General features: G+C 36.0%; 1 protein-coding gene across 1 annotated transcript in view; it reads right to left on the reverse strand.

The window, feature by feature from the left end:
- Positions 1 to 15,505, reverse strand: part of GABRA3 (gamma-aminobutyric acid type A receptor subunit alpha3) — a 294,868-nt gene that overhangs the window by 85,300 nt on the left and 194,063 nt on the right. Inside the window, exon 7 of the mRNA XM_036270472.1 lies at positions 7,823 to 7,975. Within this exon, the coding sequence (XP_036126365.1) occupies positions 7,823 to 7,975 (153 nt within the window). The remainder of the gene's footprint in view (positions 1 to 7,822; positions 7,976 to 15,505) is intronic.

The raw sequence follows: 15,505 nt of genomic DNA on the forward strand, positions 1-15,505 counted from the left end.
TCACTTCCTTTCAGCACTTCTAAAAGTCTAGTACAGTCGTCCCTCACCACTTCGCGCTTCGACGTTTACGTCTTCACTCTATCGCGGTTTTTTCTTTATATTTGAAAAACCGCGATAGAGTGAAGCGACGAACATCAAAGCGTGAAGTGGCAAGGGACAACTGTACACCAAACCAGGAGTTATGTAACAGCAGGGACCATGGGTAATGTCTCTATTTCCTCAACCCTGAACACAACAGAGTAGGCCCCTAGTGCATGTGTAATAAGTGGAACTGCTTTGCCCAGCCTACAGCCTGTGGACTACACCACATTTTCTCCCATCAGAGTGAATAATGTACTTTATAATTGTAACTATGTTATTATCAATAATATAGTTCTTAGTCTCTTTTCCCCAACATTAAATGTCTATTCTGTGTCTTGCAAAGTCCTAGGGACACAAAAATTAAAACATTTCAGACTAGAGCATTTAAAATGATTACTCACTCACCCTAGGAGATAATCAAAATTCCGTGCTTCATAAACCTGTTGAGCTCAGATACCACCACGAGGGCAAGCCTTTTTGTTAGTTCACTGTCAATCAGATTTAATCTGTTTTACAAAGTACATTACTAAATATGACTCAGTGCCCCATTCCTTCTCTAAAACACTTTTCTCCTAAACTCTTCTAACTTCCCAACTCTGCTGCTCTATGACATGCAAATTCACCTATCATTTCAAACTATTCTTTGAATGCATATTCCTCTTTTGCTCTTAACTGAAACCTGACTCTCTATTGTATATACCATTTTGTTTCTCAAAAGGTGGCTGATCATTCAGAATCAAGAGCTCGAGTGGTAAGGGTCCATAGTTTCCTTGATCTCTATTACTTCTTAGTTCATTACAAATGATCATAATCATGTGGTAATCTGTGTTCCTGTGATATTTCTGCTATCTGGTGATATCTCCCTCTTTTTTTCCTTTTCATTTTTTTGTGCTTCATAAACCTTCTTCTAAATTTTTTTGGGGTGGCACTGGTTAACAAAATTTTACAGGTTTCAGGTGCTCAATTCCACACTGTATTGTGTGTTCATCATCCCAAGTCAAGTCTTCTTCCATCACCATTTATCCCTATACCCTCTCTCATAAGTATCATCTATAGAATACTTCCATTACCTCACAAGTACCTTTCAGACCATTTCAGCCCCTCCTTGGCCCCAGGTAATCACCTCATTCTTTTTTAATGCCCTGATCTGCTTTTTCACTATGGACTAGATCCCCCTCCCCCAGCATTTCATATAAATATCATACAGTATGTATTCATTTGTGTCTTGCTTTCTCCACTCAGCATAATATCTTTTATGTTCTTTCATGTGGTTGCATCTATCTTTAGTTCATTCCTGTTCCTTTCAGAATAGTATTCCATTGTATGTTTATCCTATTGTTATGTTTATTCATCCATTAATGGACATCTGGACTGTTTCCGGAGTTCAACTATTTTGATTAAGCTTCTGGGAAGATTTACATACCAGTCTTTGTTAGCATATGCTTTCATTTCACTTGGTGAACACCTAGGGATGGAACTGCATAATTATATAATAAGCATATGTTTAACTTTATATGAGACTGCCAAATGGTTTTTTAAACATTCCCATTAGATGTATGAAAGTTTTAGTCAGCATGCATCTTTGACTTATAAAAATTAAATATCAATTGGTACTTTTACACATTTCTCTGACAATGAAAGCCCTTAGAATATTTTATCTTTGTGTCCTTATCTCAACTTATATAGATTATATTATAGTCTAATCTTTTATTCTAAATATATTGTATATCCAATAAGCCACTGTTATAATTTAATACATTCAATAGTCATTTATTTTTTAAATATGTTTTTATTGATTGTTAAAGAGAGAGGAAGGAAGAGGGAGAGAGAGATAGAAATATTAATCAGAGAAAAACATTGATTGGCTGCCTCCTGCACATACCTTACTCGGGATTGAGCCTGCAACCGTGGCATGTGTCCTGATAGTAAATTCAATCTGCGACCTCTTAGTGCACCGGTAGATGTTCAACCACTAAGTCATACTGGCTGGGTGTAATACATTCAACAGTCATTTAGTATTACCCATATATTTATTACTTTCACGCTTTTAAGATGCATCTTAAACCTTCCTACTGAACTAATTTTCCTTTTGTTTGAAGATCTCCTTTTAGTGAGGATTAGATGACAATGCATTTTTAGTGTTTGATGTTTTTGCTCTGAAAGTGTCTTTATTGTTTCTGTTGAAGTCAGCTGATAATCTATTTATTATGACTTTAAAGGCAATGTACTCTTTTTCCCCAGGCTATTTTTAAGATTTTTCTCTTTGGTTTTGTTTTTATAAAATTCACTATAAAGTGTCTGTTTGTCTGTCTTCTAATTTATCATACTAAGGTTCATAGGGCTTTATGTAATTGTGCCTTTATGTCTTTCATCAGACCTGGACAGCAGTCAGCCATTATCTCTTCTGTACTATTTTCTCATATCTGAGTTTCCAATTATTCTATGTTAGACTTTCTCAATAAATCACATACAGTTTCTCTCTCTTATGTATTTTACACATTTTTGACTTTCTGGGCCTTCTTCTAGATATTATCTTCCAGTTCATGGGTTCTCACTTCAACAGTACCTAAACCACTGAGTTTTATCTTTTTCCAGTTATAGCATTTCCAATGTCTTTGCTTTCTTATGCATGCTCAACCCCACACACCATTTATATGATGGAATTCTCATGTTTCTTTCATCTACTTAAACATAGTCATCATAGCTACTTGAAAGTTTGAATATTCCAAATACCTATAGTCCCAGTACATTTGTATTTTAAATTGGATTATACTTTATATACAATAAAAATAGTTTGTACATTTCATGCCAAGCTGATGTGGCTCAGTGGTTGAGCATTGACCCATGCACCAAGAGGTTGCTGGTTCGATTCCTGGTCAGGGAACATGCCTAGGTTGTGGGCCCAATCCCCAGTTGGGGGCGTGCAGGAGGTGGCCAATCGATGTTCTCTCTCATCGATGTTTCTATATCTCTCTCCCTCTCCCTTCCTCTCTCTCTAAAAATCAATGAATAAAAAAAAAATAAAAGAAATAGTTTGTACATTTCAAAGTGTTAGGGTAAATGTATACAACTGTATAACCATTACTCAATAAGATACAGAATACTGTACCATATTAGCAAGTTCCCTTATATCCATTTCAGTCAACCCACCACTCCAGAAGGAAGCTCTGCTTTGCTTTCTAACACCATATCTTAGTTTTGCCTGTTTAGAATTTTTTTTATAAATAAAATAACATATTTTGTACTATTTAGTGTCTGGCTTCTTAGTCTGACATAATTCTTCATATTCATCTATATTATTATGTGAATCAATAGTCATTACTCCATTGTATGAATACTCTAAAATATATTCACCCATTCATTTGTAGATGTACATTTGGATATTTTCTGATTTGTGACTTTTAGAAATAAAGCAGTTATAAACATTCTTGTATAAGCATTTTATGGATATATATTTTCATTTCACTTGGGTATATACCTAGGAGTGAAATACCTACATTTTAGGGTAAATGTACTTTTTACTTTATGAGAAATACCCACACTGTTTTTTCTAAGGAGTTGTACCATTTTACATCCTCACCCACAGTGTATTAGAGTTCTAATTGCTCCGTGACCTCACAAATATTTGGAATCGTCAGTCTTAGTAATTTTGGCCATTCAGTGTTTATAAAGTAATGTCTCCACAAGGTTTTACTTTGCATTTCCCTGATATAAAATGACATTAACTATCTTTTCATATGTTTATGGGAATTTATATATTTTCTTATTGAAGTGTCTATTCATGTCTTTTTTCAATGTTCAAAACTGGATTATTTGTATTTTATTCTTTAATTGAAGGAGCACTTTACATTTGTGGAATAGATGCTTTGTCAGATCTGTATACATATAAAATATAGTCTCTCAGTCTGTGGTTTACCTTTTCATTTTCTTAATGTTATGCTTTAATTAGTGGAAACTTATAATTTTGATGAAGTCCAATTTACTCTTTTTTCTTCATTGTTATTACTTTTTTTATGCATTAAGGAATTTTTACTTTCCAAAGTTTGCAAATATATTGACTTATATTTAGTTCTAAGAGCATTGTATTTTTAGCTTTTATATTTAAGACCATGAGCAATCTCAAATTAATTCTCTGCAATGCCATCGCTGTCATAAATCAAGTTTTCATATATATGTCTCTGTTTATACTCTCTCTATGGCATTTCATTTATTTATTTTTCTTTTACCTTGTGCCAGTAACACATTGTCTTAATAGCTATAGCTTTTTAATAATTTTTGACATTTTGCAGGGCAAATCCCTGCATTCTGTTCTTCTTTTGTAGGAGGTTATTGGCTATTCTTGGCTCTTTTTTCTTACATAAAAATTCTGCAATCACTTTTTAAATTAATATTTTATCTTAGAGGTTTATATCAATAGTTAGTATAAATATGAACTCTAAATTCACATGAGGCCACATTTGACTTAATTAAATTTTAAGGAATCCAATATTTTACACGGCCCAGGCCAAAACAGACATGCTCCCTTATTTTCTCCCTGCACTGATTACTATATTTTTCTAGTGCTCTTTTGCATTGAGGGCATGACCCTTTAATAGCATTAGATTTATGGGATGAATTCTTGTTTTTGTTTCTTATGGCTGCTGTTAACTAGTTACCACAAATGTAGTAGCTTAAAACAACATAGATATATCCTCCTCCAGTTCTGGAGGTCAAAAGTCAGTTTTACTGGGTTAAAGTCAAAGTCTCATCAGGGCTTCGCTCCCTTTGGAGGTTCTAGAGGGAGAATGTATTGCTTTTTCTAGTTTCTAAAGCAGCACTACTTCGCTCATAGGTCCCTTCCTCCAATCACATAGTATCTTCAAATCTCTCTTGTTTCCTTCATTGCATTGCCTTCTGCTCTGTAGTCAAGTATCCTCCTGATTACTCTTTTTTAAATTAAATATTTATTGTAGAGAGTATTACAGATGTCCCCCTTCTCCCAGCTCCTATACGACCCCAGGCCTTCAGCATTCTATTGTCTGTGTCCGTGGGTTATGCATAGTTGTATGTAAGTTCCTTGGTTAAACTCTTCCCTCCCCCTTTACTCCCCTTTCCTCTGAGGTTTGTCACTCTGTTCCATGTTTCCATGCCTCTAGTTCTATTTTATTTATCAGTTTATTTTGTTCATTAGAGTCCATATATAAGTGAGATCATGTGATACTTGCCTTTCTCTGACTGGCTTATTTCGCTTAGCATAATACTCTCCAGGTCCCTGCAAGCTGTCTCAAAGGGTAATAGATCCTTCTTTTTCACAACTGCATAGTATTTCATTGTATATATGTACCACAGCTTTTTAATCTACTCATCTACTGATGGGCAATTGGGTTTCCAGATCTTAACTGTTTTGAATAGTGCTGCTATAAATATAGGGGGTACATATATTTTTTCTGATTGATGTTTTAGACATCTTAGGATATATTCCTAGGAGTGGGATTACTGGGTAAATTGGAAGATCAATTTTTAAGTTTTTGAGGAAAATCCATATTGTTTTCCATAGTGGCTGTACCAGTAGGCAATCCTACCATTAGTGTAGTAGGGTTCCCTTTTCTCTACATCCTTGTCAGCACTTGTTTATTGATTTATTAATGGTAGCCATGCTGGTTGGTGTGAGGTGGTACCTCATTGTCATTTCAATTTGCATCTCTCTGATGATTAGTGACTTCGAGAATTTTTTCATATGTCTTTTGACCATTTGTATGTCCTGTTTGGAGAAGTATCTATGTAGGCCTCTGCCCGTTTTTAATTGGATTGTTTGTCTTCCTTTTATTGAGCTGTATGAGTACTTTATATATTTTTGAAATTTACCCCTTATCAAATGTATCATTGGTAAAAATGTTCTCCCAAACAGTGGGTTTCCTCTTCATTTTGATGCTGGTTTCTTTTGCTGTGCAGATTTTTTAGTTTGATATAATCCTATTTGTTTTTTTTTCTCCTTTGTTTCTCTTGCCCTAGGTGATGTATCCATGAAAATTCTGCTATGTGAGATGTCTACAATTTTGCTGCCTATGTTTTCTTCTAGGATTTTTATGGTTTACAACTTACATTTAAGTCTTTTATCCATTTTGATTTTATTCTTGTGTATAGTGTAAATTGATTCTTGTGTATAGTGTAAATTGATATGGTGCATTGTGATTGTGTTTAGAGTCCATCTGGATAATACAGGATAATATCCCCATCATAATATCCTTAATTTAGCTCAAATTTACAGTCTGTTTTGCCACATAAGTTAATACTCACAGGATCCAAGTATTAGGACTTGAATAACTTTGGGGATCATTATTCAGCCTAACACAATCCTAATTCTAATGTTTAACTTCACTCAGGCTCAAAGCCTTTTTTTTTTTTTTTTTTTTTGTAACCTTAAAACTCATACTCTTACTTACTAAAACTAGTAGTCCATCAACACATCTTTCTGCTACAACAGTATCAGCTCATGTGATTAATACTCTAATTTTCAGTTCCTTATAATATATGTGTCCCTGAGTATTTCCTTTAATTTATTATGAGCTCAGATATTTAAAAATATATATGTTTTCTATGTTTTAGCTAGCTTTTCTAGGATTTTGTACAGAACAATTTTTCAGGGGATTTAGTTTGGTATATTTTCAAAAATGACCATTGTTAATCTACTCCTATATAGATTTCTGTTCTCTCCACTTCACTAGAACTGTTCTTTCCAAATCACTAACAACCAAGCATATCACCATACCCAATAGACACTTTCTATTTGCATCTTACCTAAACACACAGCAGAATTCACCACAGATGATTATTCCCTGCTTCTTGAAATGCTTTTTCTCTCTTGACTTCCACAATATCAATCCTTCCACTTTACTTTTTCTAATTTGTGGGTTACTCTTTCTCTTTCTCCATTGCTATCTTCTCCTCTACCCAACCTAAAATGCTGCTTCTTTCTGAAATATAATTTATTATTTAACTACACTGTATAGCTTTAGGATATTGGCAAGAAGTATTGGCCTTCTGTGTGAGTATGCAGCACATCCAAGTATATGACTCACAGCCACCATACCATGGAGGCAGTTTAGTAGACTAAAATAGGTAATTAATATTTATCTCCTAAAAAATCTCACAGTGGGGAAAACAGACAGAAAATATTTCATATGCTGTAAGCCTCCCTAGGAAAGTGTTAATGATATGCAAGTCTTTCCCTAGACAGCAGGAAATTCATATTCAAGAAAATGTATCAGATTATAGGTACTACGGAAAAACCCTTCAAACTCTGTGTAGTCTTTACTAAATATCAGATAATTTATGCTTTCAAAAAGGCTAGAGGAGAAGCAGCAAAGTTACATGTGCATACAAAAAATGGGTTATAAAAATGCTCCCAATCCACCTATCTGTTGTCAGCTTAGTTTCCCACCCTTCACCTTCTTTAATTCTGTCCATTAATTTCTTCTTTTTCACTGAACTTTCCAACCCTCCCCAGATTCTGGAGAAAACCTGACTGAGACAGAATCTCAGTAACCTTACTACTTCAAAACTCTTCTTATTCCTACTTCCTTGTTAAGAATCCAGTTACCTGAAATACCAGGATCCAATGACTCAGTTACTAATGCTGGGCTAAGGTGTTGCTCCCATTATCTCCAGTAATGGTTCCTCTGCCTCCTTATGCCTACTCTGAGTGACTATCATGAGATTTTGGAAATGTCTCCCCCCTCATTTTCTATAAAACAACACTTACCAAAGACTGTGCGGGCAGGGACAGACTCTCTGTTAAGCCAGAAAGACACTTGTGACAGGATGACAGTCATGATACATGGCAAGTAGGTCTGAATCACAAAGTAGCCAATTTTTCGCTTGAGATGAAAGTGGGTTGTCATGACAACATATTCTCCTGCAAAGAGAGTAAAATTAGGTAGTATGTAGCCAAAGAAACATTGTTGGATTGAGGCGGGTTCCAATTCAGTTCACAAAGCTTCTTAACCTTATATTCAAAATAAAATATCCCAGCATCACCCAAGTCTAAGAAATCAGATCTTATGAAATAATGAGGGTTTTTTTTTGGGGGGGGGCAGTGGTGAAAATATATACTAACAGTGTACCAACACAGCTTTCTTAGAGAAATTCTGATACAAAGTCATTCAAATAAATTAGTGTCCTTGTTTACATAAATTTAATAAAAATAATATTTTCTACAGCATTTGGTATGTGATTGGCACTCTTCTGGAACTTTCACATCCTTAGAATACTTAATCTTTACAACAATCCTATGAAGTAGGCACTATTGTTATCTTCATTTGATACAATAAACTGAAGTAAAGACAGATTGAGCAACTTCCACAAGGTTACCCAGCTAGTAAGTAGTGGGACCAAAAATCAAGGTCTGATGAGTTGGTTCCACGGTTTATACTTTCTAACCACTATGCTCTACTGCTCAAATGTATTTATTAGGTTACAACCAAAAGTTCACATAGCAGAATGTAGGTTGGCCTACAGCACCCCACTCCAAAATAAGAGTGAACATTTATTAAGATGTTACTATGTGCCATAAAACTTTGAATGTTTTTGTAGTATTTACTTTATACCCTCCCAACAATCCTGTAAGGAAGATACTAATTATTAACCCTTGCTGTTAAATTCAGTGGTTAATTATCACTTTTTTGTTAGAAACATTTTACAGAGTTAAACATTCTATCTTCCTGGAATGACTCTCTTCATCACATTTCTAGGCCATGATGCTCCTCTGGTTTCCCTCCTACCTCATTACCTCTCCAGTTTCCTTTAAATTTCTAAGCACTTGAGGATGTCAGGAATTATACTCTTTTCTGTCTCACTCACTGCCTTTGCATTCTCAGTCTGTGTCTTTAAATAATACCTTAAACTCTGATAAATCCCCAGTGTATATCTTCTGACGGGGCTTCCTATTTGTTATAGGTTGAATTGTGTCTCCTGCAAAGGTAGGGTAAAGTTCTAACCCAGAGATTGGAGTGATATATCCATTAGCCAGGGAATGCAAAAGATTTCCATAGACCTTCAGAAACTAGGAGACAAAGGCACAGAACATATTTTCCCTCCGAACCTCCAAAAAGAACCAATACTGCCAACACCTTGTTTCAGACTTCTAGCCTCCAAAACTGAGAGACAATAAATTTCTATTGTTTTCAGCCACCCAGTTTGTGGTGCTTTGATACAGAGACCTAGGGTTCCCTACACTACTCTAGACCTGTGTATCAGATTACTGATTAAACATCACCTCTTGGGGATCTAATAGATATCCTGACCTAAGATGTCCAAGCTGTAGCTTTTACTGCCTTCATCTTCTACTCCCTCCTACTGGCTCCTCCAACAGATTTTTCCCATCTCAGTAAATGGTAGCTATCAGGAGCACCGGCCAAAATAAAATTCTTCCAAAAATTTACCATCATCATTGACTTCTTTTTCTCTCTCTCCCTTCCTTGACCTCCCTCCTTTGTATATGCCTTCATGTGTGTGCATGCACACACACACACACAATCAACAAACCTTGACAGTTCTTTCTCTGAATACTGTACATCCATAATTTGACCATTTCTCACTGCCTCTACCACTATCACTCTCATTTAAACTACTAGAGTACTGTAAAAGCTATATAACTGTTCTTGCTCTAGTTGATGAATTCTTTGCATAGTAGCTAAAATGATTGTATTAACACATAAGTCAGATTTGGCCTTTCTTTTGTTCAAGACTCTCATCTTTCACAGAGTAAATGCCAAATTCCCCTAAATGGTCCCCAAAGATCCATTCAATCTTACTGCTCTATAATCTTTCTTGTCAGAGATTCTTATTTTTCACCTCTCTCCCTGTACCCACATTTGGTTTTGGCAAGTCTCCCAAATGAGGCAGTTTCCCACTTTTCCTACCCAAGGAAATACCATCTGATTATCCAAAGTTCAATATATAATACATATTGTGTGTGTGTTCACAATCTACCTTGTTTATGTGAACATGAAAAATATAAGGCTTATTTTTAATTTAGCATAGAATTCTCATAAAATTGTGGAATTTGTTCATTATAACGTTGGAGCTTCTTTCTTTTCTATCTCTCTGTTTCTTTTTCAATCTATTTTTGTTGTTGTTTCACACCACCTCCCACTCTCTCTCCCTCTCAAACTCTTTTCTGTCTGTGTCCCCTTCTATTAATTTTATCCCTGTCGTTCCCTTCACTCTCTTTCTCCACTGAGAAGGCATTGAGGATTTATTTTTCATAACAGTTGAACTATTATTAGGAAATTTTTCCCTTTCCCCATCTTAGTCTCACACTCCTATACTGTCTAGTGATTGATAACTCATCATCTAAAATATTTTATATAAAAACATACATAATAAATATTCTTAATAAATATGTTATATTCTGTAGATATGAAAGGCAAAACAAGTGGGTTTGGCAAAATCTTATCAAATTATTCATTTGTTTTAGCCGTGGCTGGTTTGACTCAGCAATTAGAGCATCAACCTGTGGTCCAGAGAGACCCGGGTTTGGTTTCCGCTAAAGGCGTGTACCTCAGTTGCAGTTTGTCCCTGGCCCTGGTTGGTCGTGCGGGTGGCAACCACTTGATGTGTCCCCTTAATGTCTATGTTTCTCTCTCTCTCTCTCTCTCTCTCTCTCTCTCTCTCTCTCTCTCTCTCTCCTCTCCCCCCCCCCCCCCCCCCCCTCTCTCTCTCTCTCTCTTCCACTTTCTCCCTCCCACTCTATCTCAACAAAAAAAACGGAAAATGTCCTCAGGTGTGGATAAAAAATTATAAATATTCATTTGTTTAAATAATTGAATATACTTTATTCAATGCACTCCTTTTATATCCTTCTTTTCCTCAATTTGTGTCTTTTTATCTCTCTTCCAAAGAAGTAAAGAGTGTGACTAAGATCAGCTAGATGGTGGAATAGAACATACTGGCTCGAATACCTAATCACAAAAATACGAATTAGCAACTATTCACAGAAAAGAATGCCTTTTTGAAAATACCAGAACCTGAAAGTAAGAATGAAGTACCCCCTTGGAGTACAAAACAAAGCCACAATAAAAGGGTAAGAGAAGTACTTTAACTTTGCTGCCTTCATTTTTCTTTTTTAATTAATTAATTTATTTTTGTTACAGATGTTTCTCCTTTTCCTCCCACTGATTCCCACCTCCCCGTCCCTCCCGACACTGTTTGTTGTCCATGTCCATTGTTCATGCATACATGCATATAAGTTGTGAGGTTTATCTCTCCCCCATCACCCCCTCTTCTGGGGACTGTCAGTCTGTACCCCACATCCACGTCTCTGAGACTACCCCATTCATCAGACTGTTATGTTCATTATATTCCACAAAGAAGTAAGATCATAATGATACATGTCTTTCTCTGTTTGGCATGTTTTGCTTAGGATAATAGTTTCCAGATCCCTCCATGTAGTCTCAAAAAATGAGAGATCTTTCTTTCTTAGAGCTGCATAGTACTCTATTGTGTATATGTACCACAGCTTTTTTATCCATTCATCTACTGATGGACACGTAGGCTGTTTCCAATCTTAGCTATTGTAAATAATGCTGCTGTGAACATGGGGGTGCATATATTCTTTCTGATTGGTGTTTCAGGCTTCTTAGGGTATATTCCTAGAAGTGGGAACACTGGGTCAAAGGGAAGTTCAATTTTTAATGTTTTGAGGTAACACCATATTGTTTTCCATAGTGGCTGCACCAGTCTGCATTCCCACCAGCAGTGTACTAGAGTCCCCTTTTCTCCACACTCTCGCCAACACTTGTTGTTTGATGATTTGTTGATGGCAGCCATTCTGACCGGTGTGAGGTGATACCTCATTGTTGTTTTGATTTGCATCTCTCTGATGATTAGTGATGATGAACATTTCTTCATATGTCTCTTAGCCATTTGTATGTCCTGTTTGGAGAGGTGACTATTTAGTTCCTCTGCTCATTTTTTAATTGGAATCTTTGTCTTCCTTTTGTGGAGTTGTATGAGCACTCTATATGTATTGGAAATTAACCCCTTATCTGATATATCATTGGCAATTATGCTCTCCCATACAGTGGGTAGCCTTTCCGTTTTGATGATTGTATCTTTCGCTGTGCAGAAGCTTTTGAGTTTGATGTAGTCCCATGTGTTCATTTTCTCCTTTGTTTCTATTGCCTTAGGTGATGTGTCAGTAAAAATTCTGCTGCGTAGGATGTCTGAGATTTTGTTGCCCACAGTCTCCTCTAGGATTTTTATGGATTCATGAGTTACATTTAAGTTTTTTATCCATTTTGAGTTTATTTTGGTGTAGGGTGTAAGTTGATGGTCTAGTTTCATTTTTCGGCAAGTAGCTGTCCAATTTTCCCAGCACCATTTATTAAAGAGGCTGTCCTCACTCCACTGCATGCTCTTCCCAACTTTGTCAAATATTAATTGAGCATATTACCTTGGGTCCATTTCTGGGTTCTCTATTCTGTTCCACTGGTCTATATACCTGTTCTTGTGCCAGTACCAGGCTGTTTTGATTATGGTGGCTTTGTAGTATAACCTGAAATCTGGTATTGTGATCCCTCCAACTTTATTCTTCCTTTTCAAGATTGCTGTGGCTATTCGAGGCCTTTTTTGGTTCCATATGAACTTTTGAAGTAATTGTTCTAATTCTGTGAAGTATGCCGTTGGTATTTTGATGGGGATTGCGATGAATCTATAGATTGCTTTGGGTAATATGGACGTTTTAATGATGTTAATTCTCCCAATCCATGAACAGGGTATGTGCTTCCACTTTTTTACATCTTGCTCTATTTCTTTTTTCAAAGACCTATAGTTTTCTGCGAATAGGTCCTTTATTTCTTTGGTTAAGTTTATTCCTAGGTATCTTAATTTTTTTGCCGCAATGGTAAATGGGATTGTTTGCTTAGTTTCTCTTTCTGTGAGTTCATCATTGGTGTATAAGAATGCCATCGATTTCTTGACGTTAATTTTGTGTCCTGCTACTTTGCCAAATTCATTTATTAAGTCTAGTAAGATTTTGGTGGAGTCTTTGGGGTTTTCTATGTACAGTATCATGTCATCTGCAAATAATGACAATTTCTCTTCCTCCTTTCCAATTTGGATCCCTTTTATTTTTTCTTCCTGTCTGATTGCTGTGGCTAAGACTTCCAGTACTATGTTAAATAAGAGTGGTGAAAGTGGGCATCCTTGCCTTGTTCCTGTTCTTAAGGGAAATGCTTTTAGTTTTTGCCCATTGAGTATGATGTTGGCTGTAGGTCTTTCATATATGGCTTTTATTATGTCTAGGTATGATCCCTCAATTCCCACACTGCTGAGCGTTTTTATCAGAAATGGATGCTGGATTTTGTCGAAGGCTTTTTCGGCATCTATTTATATGATCATGTGGTTTTTATTCTTCAATTTATTTATGTGGTGTATCACATTTATGGATTTTCGAATATTGTACCAGCCTTGCATCCCTGGGATGAATCCCACCTGGTCATGGTGGATAATTTTTCTGGTGTATTGCTGGATTCGATTTGCTAGTATTTTGTTCAGGATTTTGGCATCTATGTTCATCAGAGATATTGGCCTGTAGTTTTCTTTCTTCATAGTGTCTTTTTCTGGTTTTGGAATTAGAATTATGCTGGCTTCATAAAATGAGTTTGGAAGTCTTCCTTCTTCTTGAATTTTTTGAAATAGTTTGAGGAGAATGGGTATTAGTTCTTCTTTGAATGTTCGGTAAAACTCCCCCGTGAAGCCATCCGGGCCTGGGCTTTTGTTTGCTGGAAGAGTCTTGATTACATCTTCAATTTCTTCTGTTGTTATTGGTCTGTTCAAGTTTTCAATCTCTTTCTGATGCAGTTTTGGGAGACTATGTGTTTCTAGAATTTTGTCCATTTCGCTTAGATTTTCGAATTTGTTGCCCTATAATTTTTCATAGTAGTTGTTAACGATCTTTTGTATTTCTGTGGTGTCAGTTGTTATCTCTCATTTTTCATTTCTGATTTTATGTATTTGGGTTCTCTCCCTTTGTTTCTTGGTGAGTCTAGCTAAGGGTCCATCAATCTTGTTTATCTTTTCGAAAAACCAGCTCTTTGTTTTATTGATCCTCTGGATTGTTTTTTTGGTCTCTATGTCGTTTATTTCTGCTCTGATCCTTACTATTTCCTTTCTTCTCCTTGCACTGGGGTTTTCTTTTTGTTTACTCTCTAGTTCTTTAAGTTGTGAGGTTAGGTAGTCTATTAGAGATTTTTCTTCTTTTTTGAGGTAGGCCTGTAGTGCTATGAACTTCCCTCTCAGAACTGCTTTTGCTGCATCCCATAGATTTTGTATTGTTGTGTCCTCATTTTCATTGGTTTCCAGGAAGTTTTTGATTTCTTCCTTGATCTCCTCGGTGACCCATTCATTGTTTAATAACATGCTATTTAGCTTCCATGTGTTAAAATGTCTTTGTATGTTCTTCTTGCAATTGATTTCTAGTTTCATACCATTGTGGTCTGAGAAGATGCTTGTTATAATTTCAATCTTCTTGAACTTGTAGAGACTTAGTTTGTGCCCTAACATGTGGTCTATCTTTGAGAATGTTCCATGTGCACTTGAGAAGAATGTGAATTCTGTAGTTTTGGGGTGTAGTTCTCTGTAGATATCTATTACATCCATTTGGTCTAGTGCTTCATTTAGAGTCTCTGTTTCCTTGCTAATTTTTTGTCTAGAGGATCTATCCAGTGATGTGAGCGGGGTGTTGAAGTCCCCTGCTATGATTGTATTGCTATCAATTTCCTCTTTGAAGTCCTCCAATAGTTTTTAAATATATTTTGGTGCTCCTATATTGGGTTCATATATGTTTATCAAGGTTATATCTTTCTGTTGGATAGATTCTTTCAATATTATGTAGTGGCCTTCTTTGTCTCTAGTTATGGCCTTCAATCTGAAGTCTATTTTATCAGATATAAGTATTGCTACCCCAGCTTTTTTTTCTTTTCCATTTGCTTGAAAGATTTTTTTCCATCCCTTCACTTTCAATCTATGTGAGTCTTTTGTTGTGAGGTGGGTCTCTTGTAAACAGCATATAGATGATTCTTGCTTTCTTATCCAATCAGTTACTCTGCGTCTTTTTATGGGAGCATTCAGTCCATTTACATTTAAGGTGGTTATTGATATGTACTTATTTATTGCCATTTTTGTTTAGTGTGGTTCTATTTTCCTTCCCATTTCTCCTGGTAATTACAGCAGTCCTTTTAACATTTCTTGCAGTGCTGGTTTGGTGCTAATGTATTCCCTTAGCCTTTTTTTTGTCTGGGAAGCTCTTTATTTGACCTTCTATTTTGAATGATAGCCTTGCTGGGTAGAGTAGTCTTGGATTCAGATCCTTGTTTTTCATGACATTGATTACTTCATGCCATTCCCTTGGAGCCTGTAGTGTTTCTTGTGAAAAGTCAGCTGA

The sequence above is a fragment of the Molossus molossus genome, unplaced genomic scaffold (assembly GCF_014108415.1).
Source record: "Molossus molossus isolate mMolMol1 unplaced genomic scaffold, mMolMol1.p scaffold_m16_p_2, whole genome shotgun sequence".
Lineage (NCBI taxonomy): Eukaryota > Metazoa > Chordata > Mammalia > Chiroptera > Molossidae > Molossus > Molossus molossus.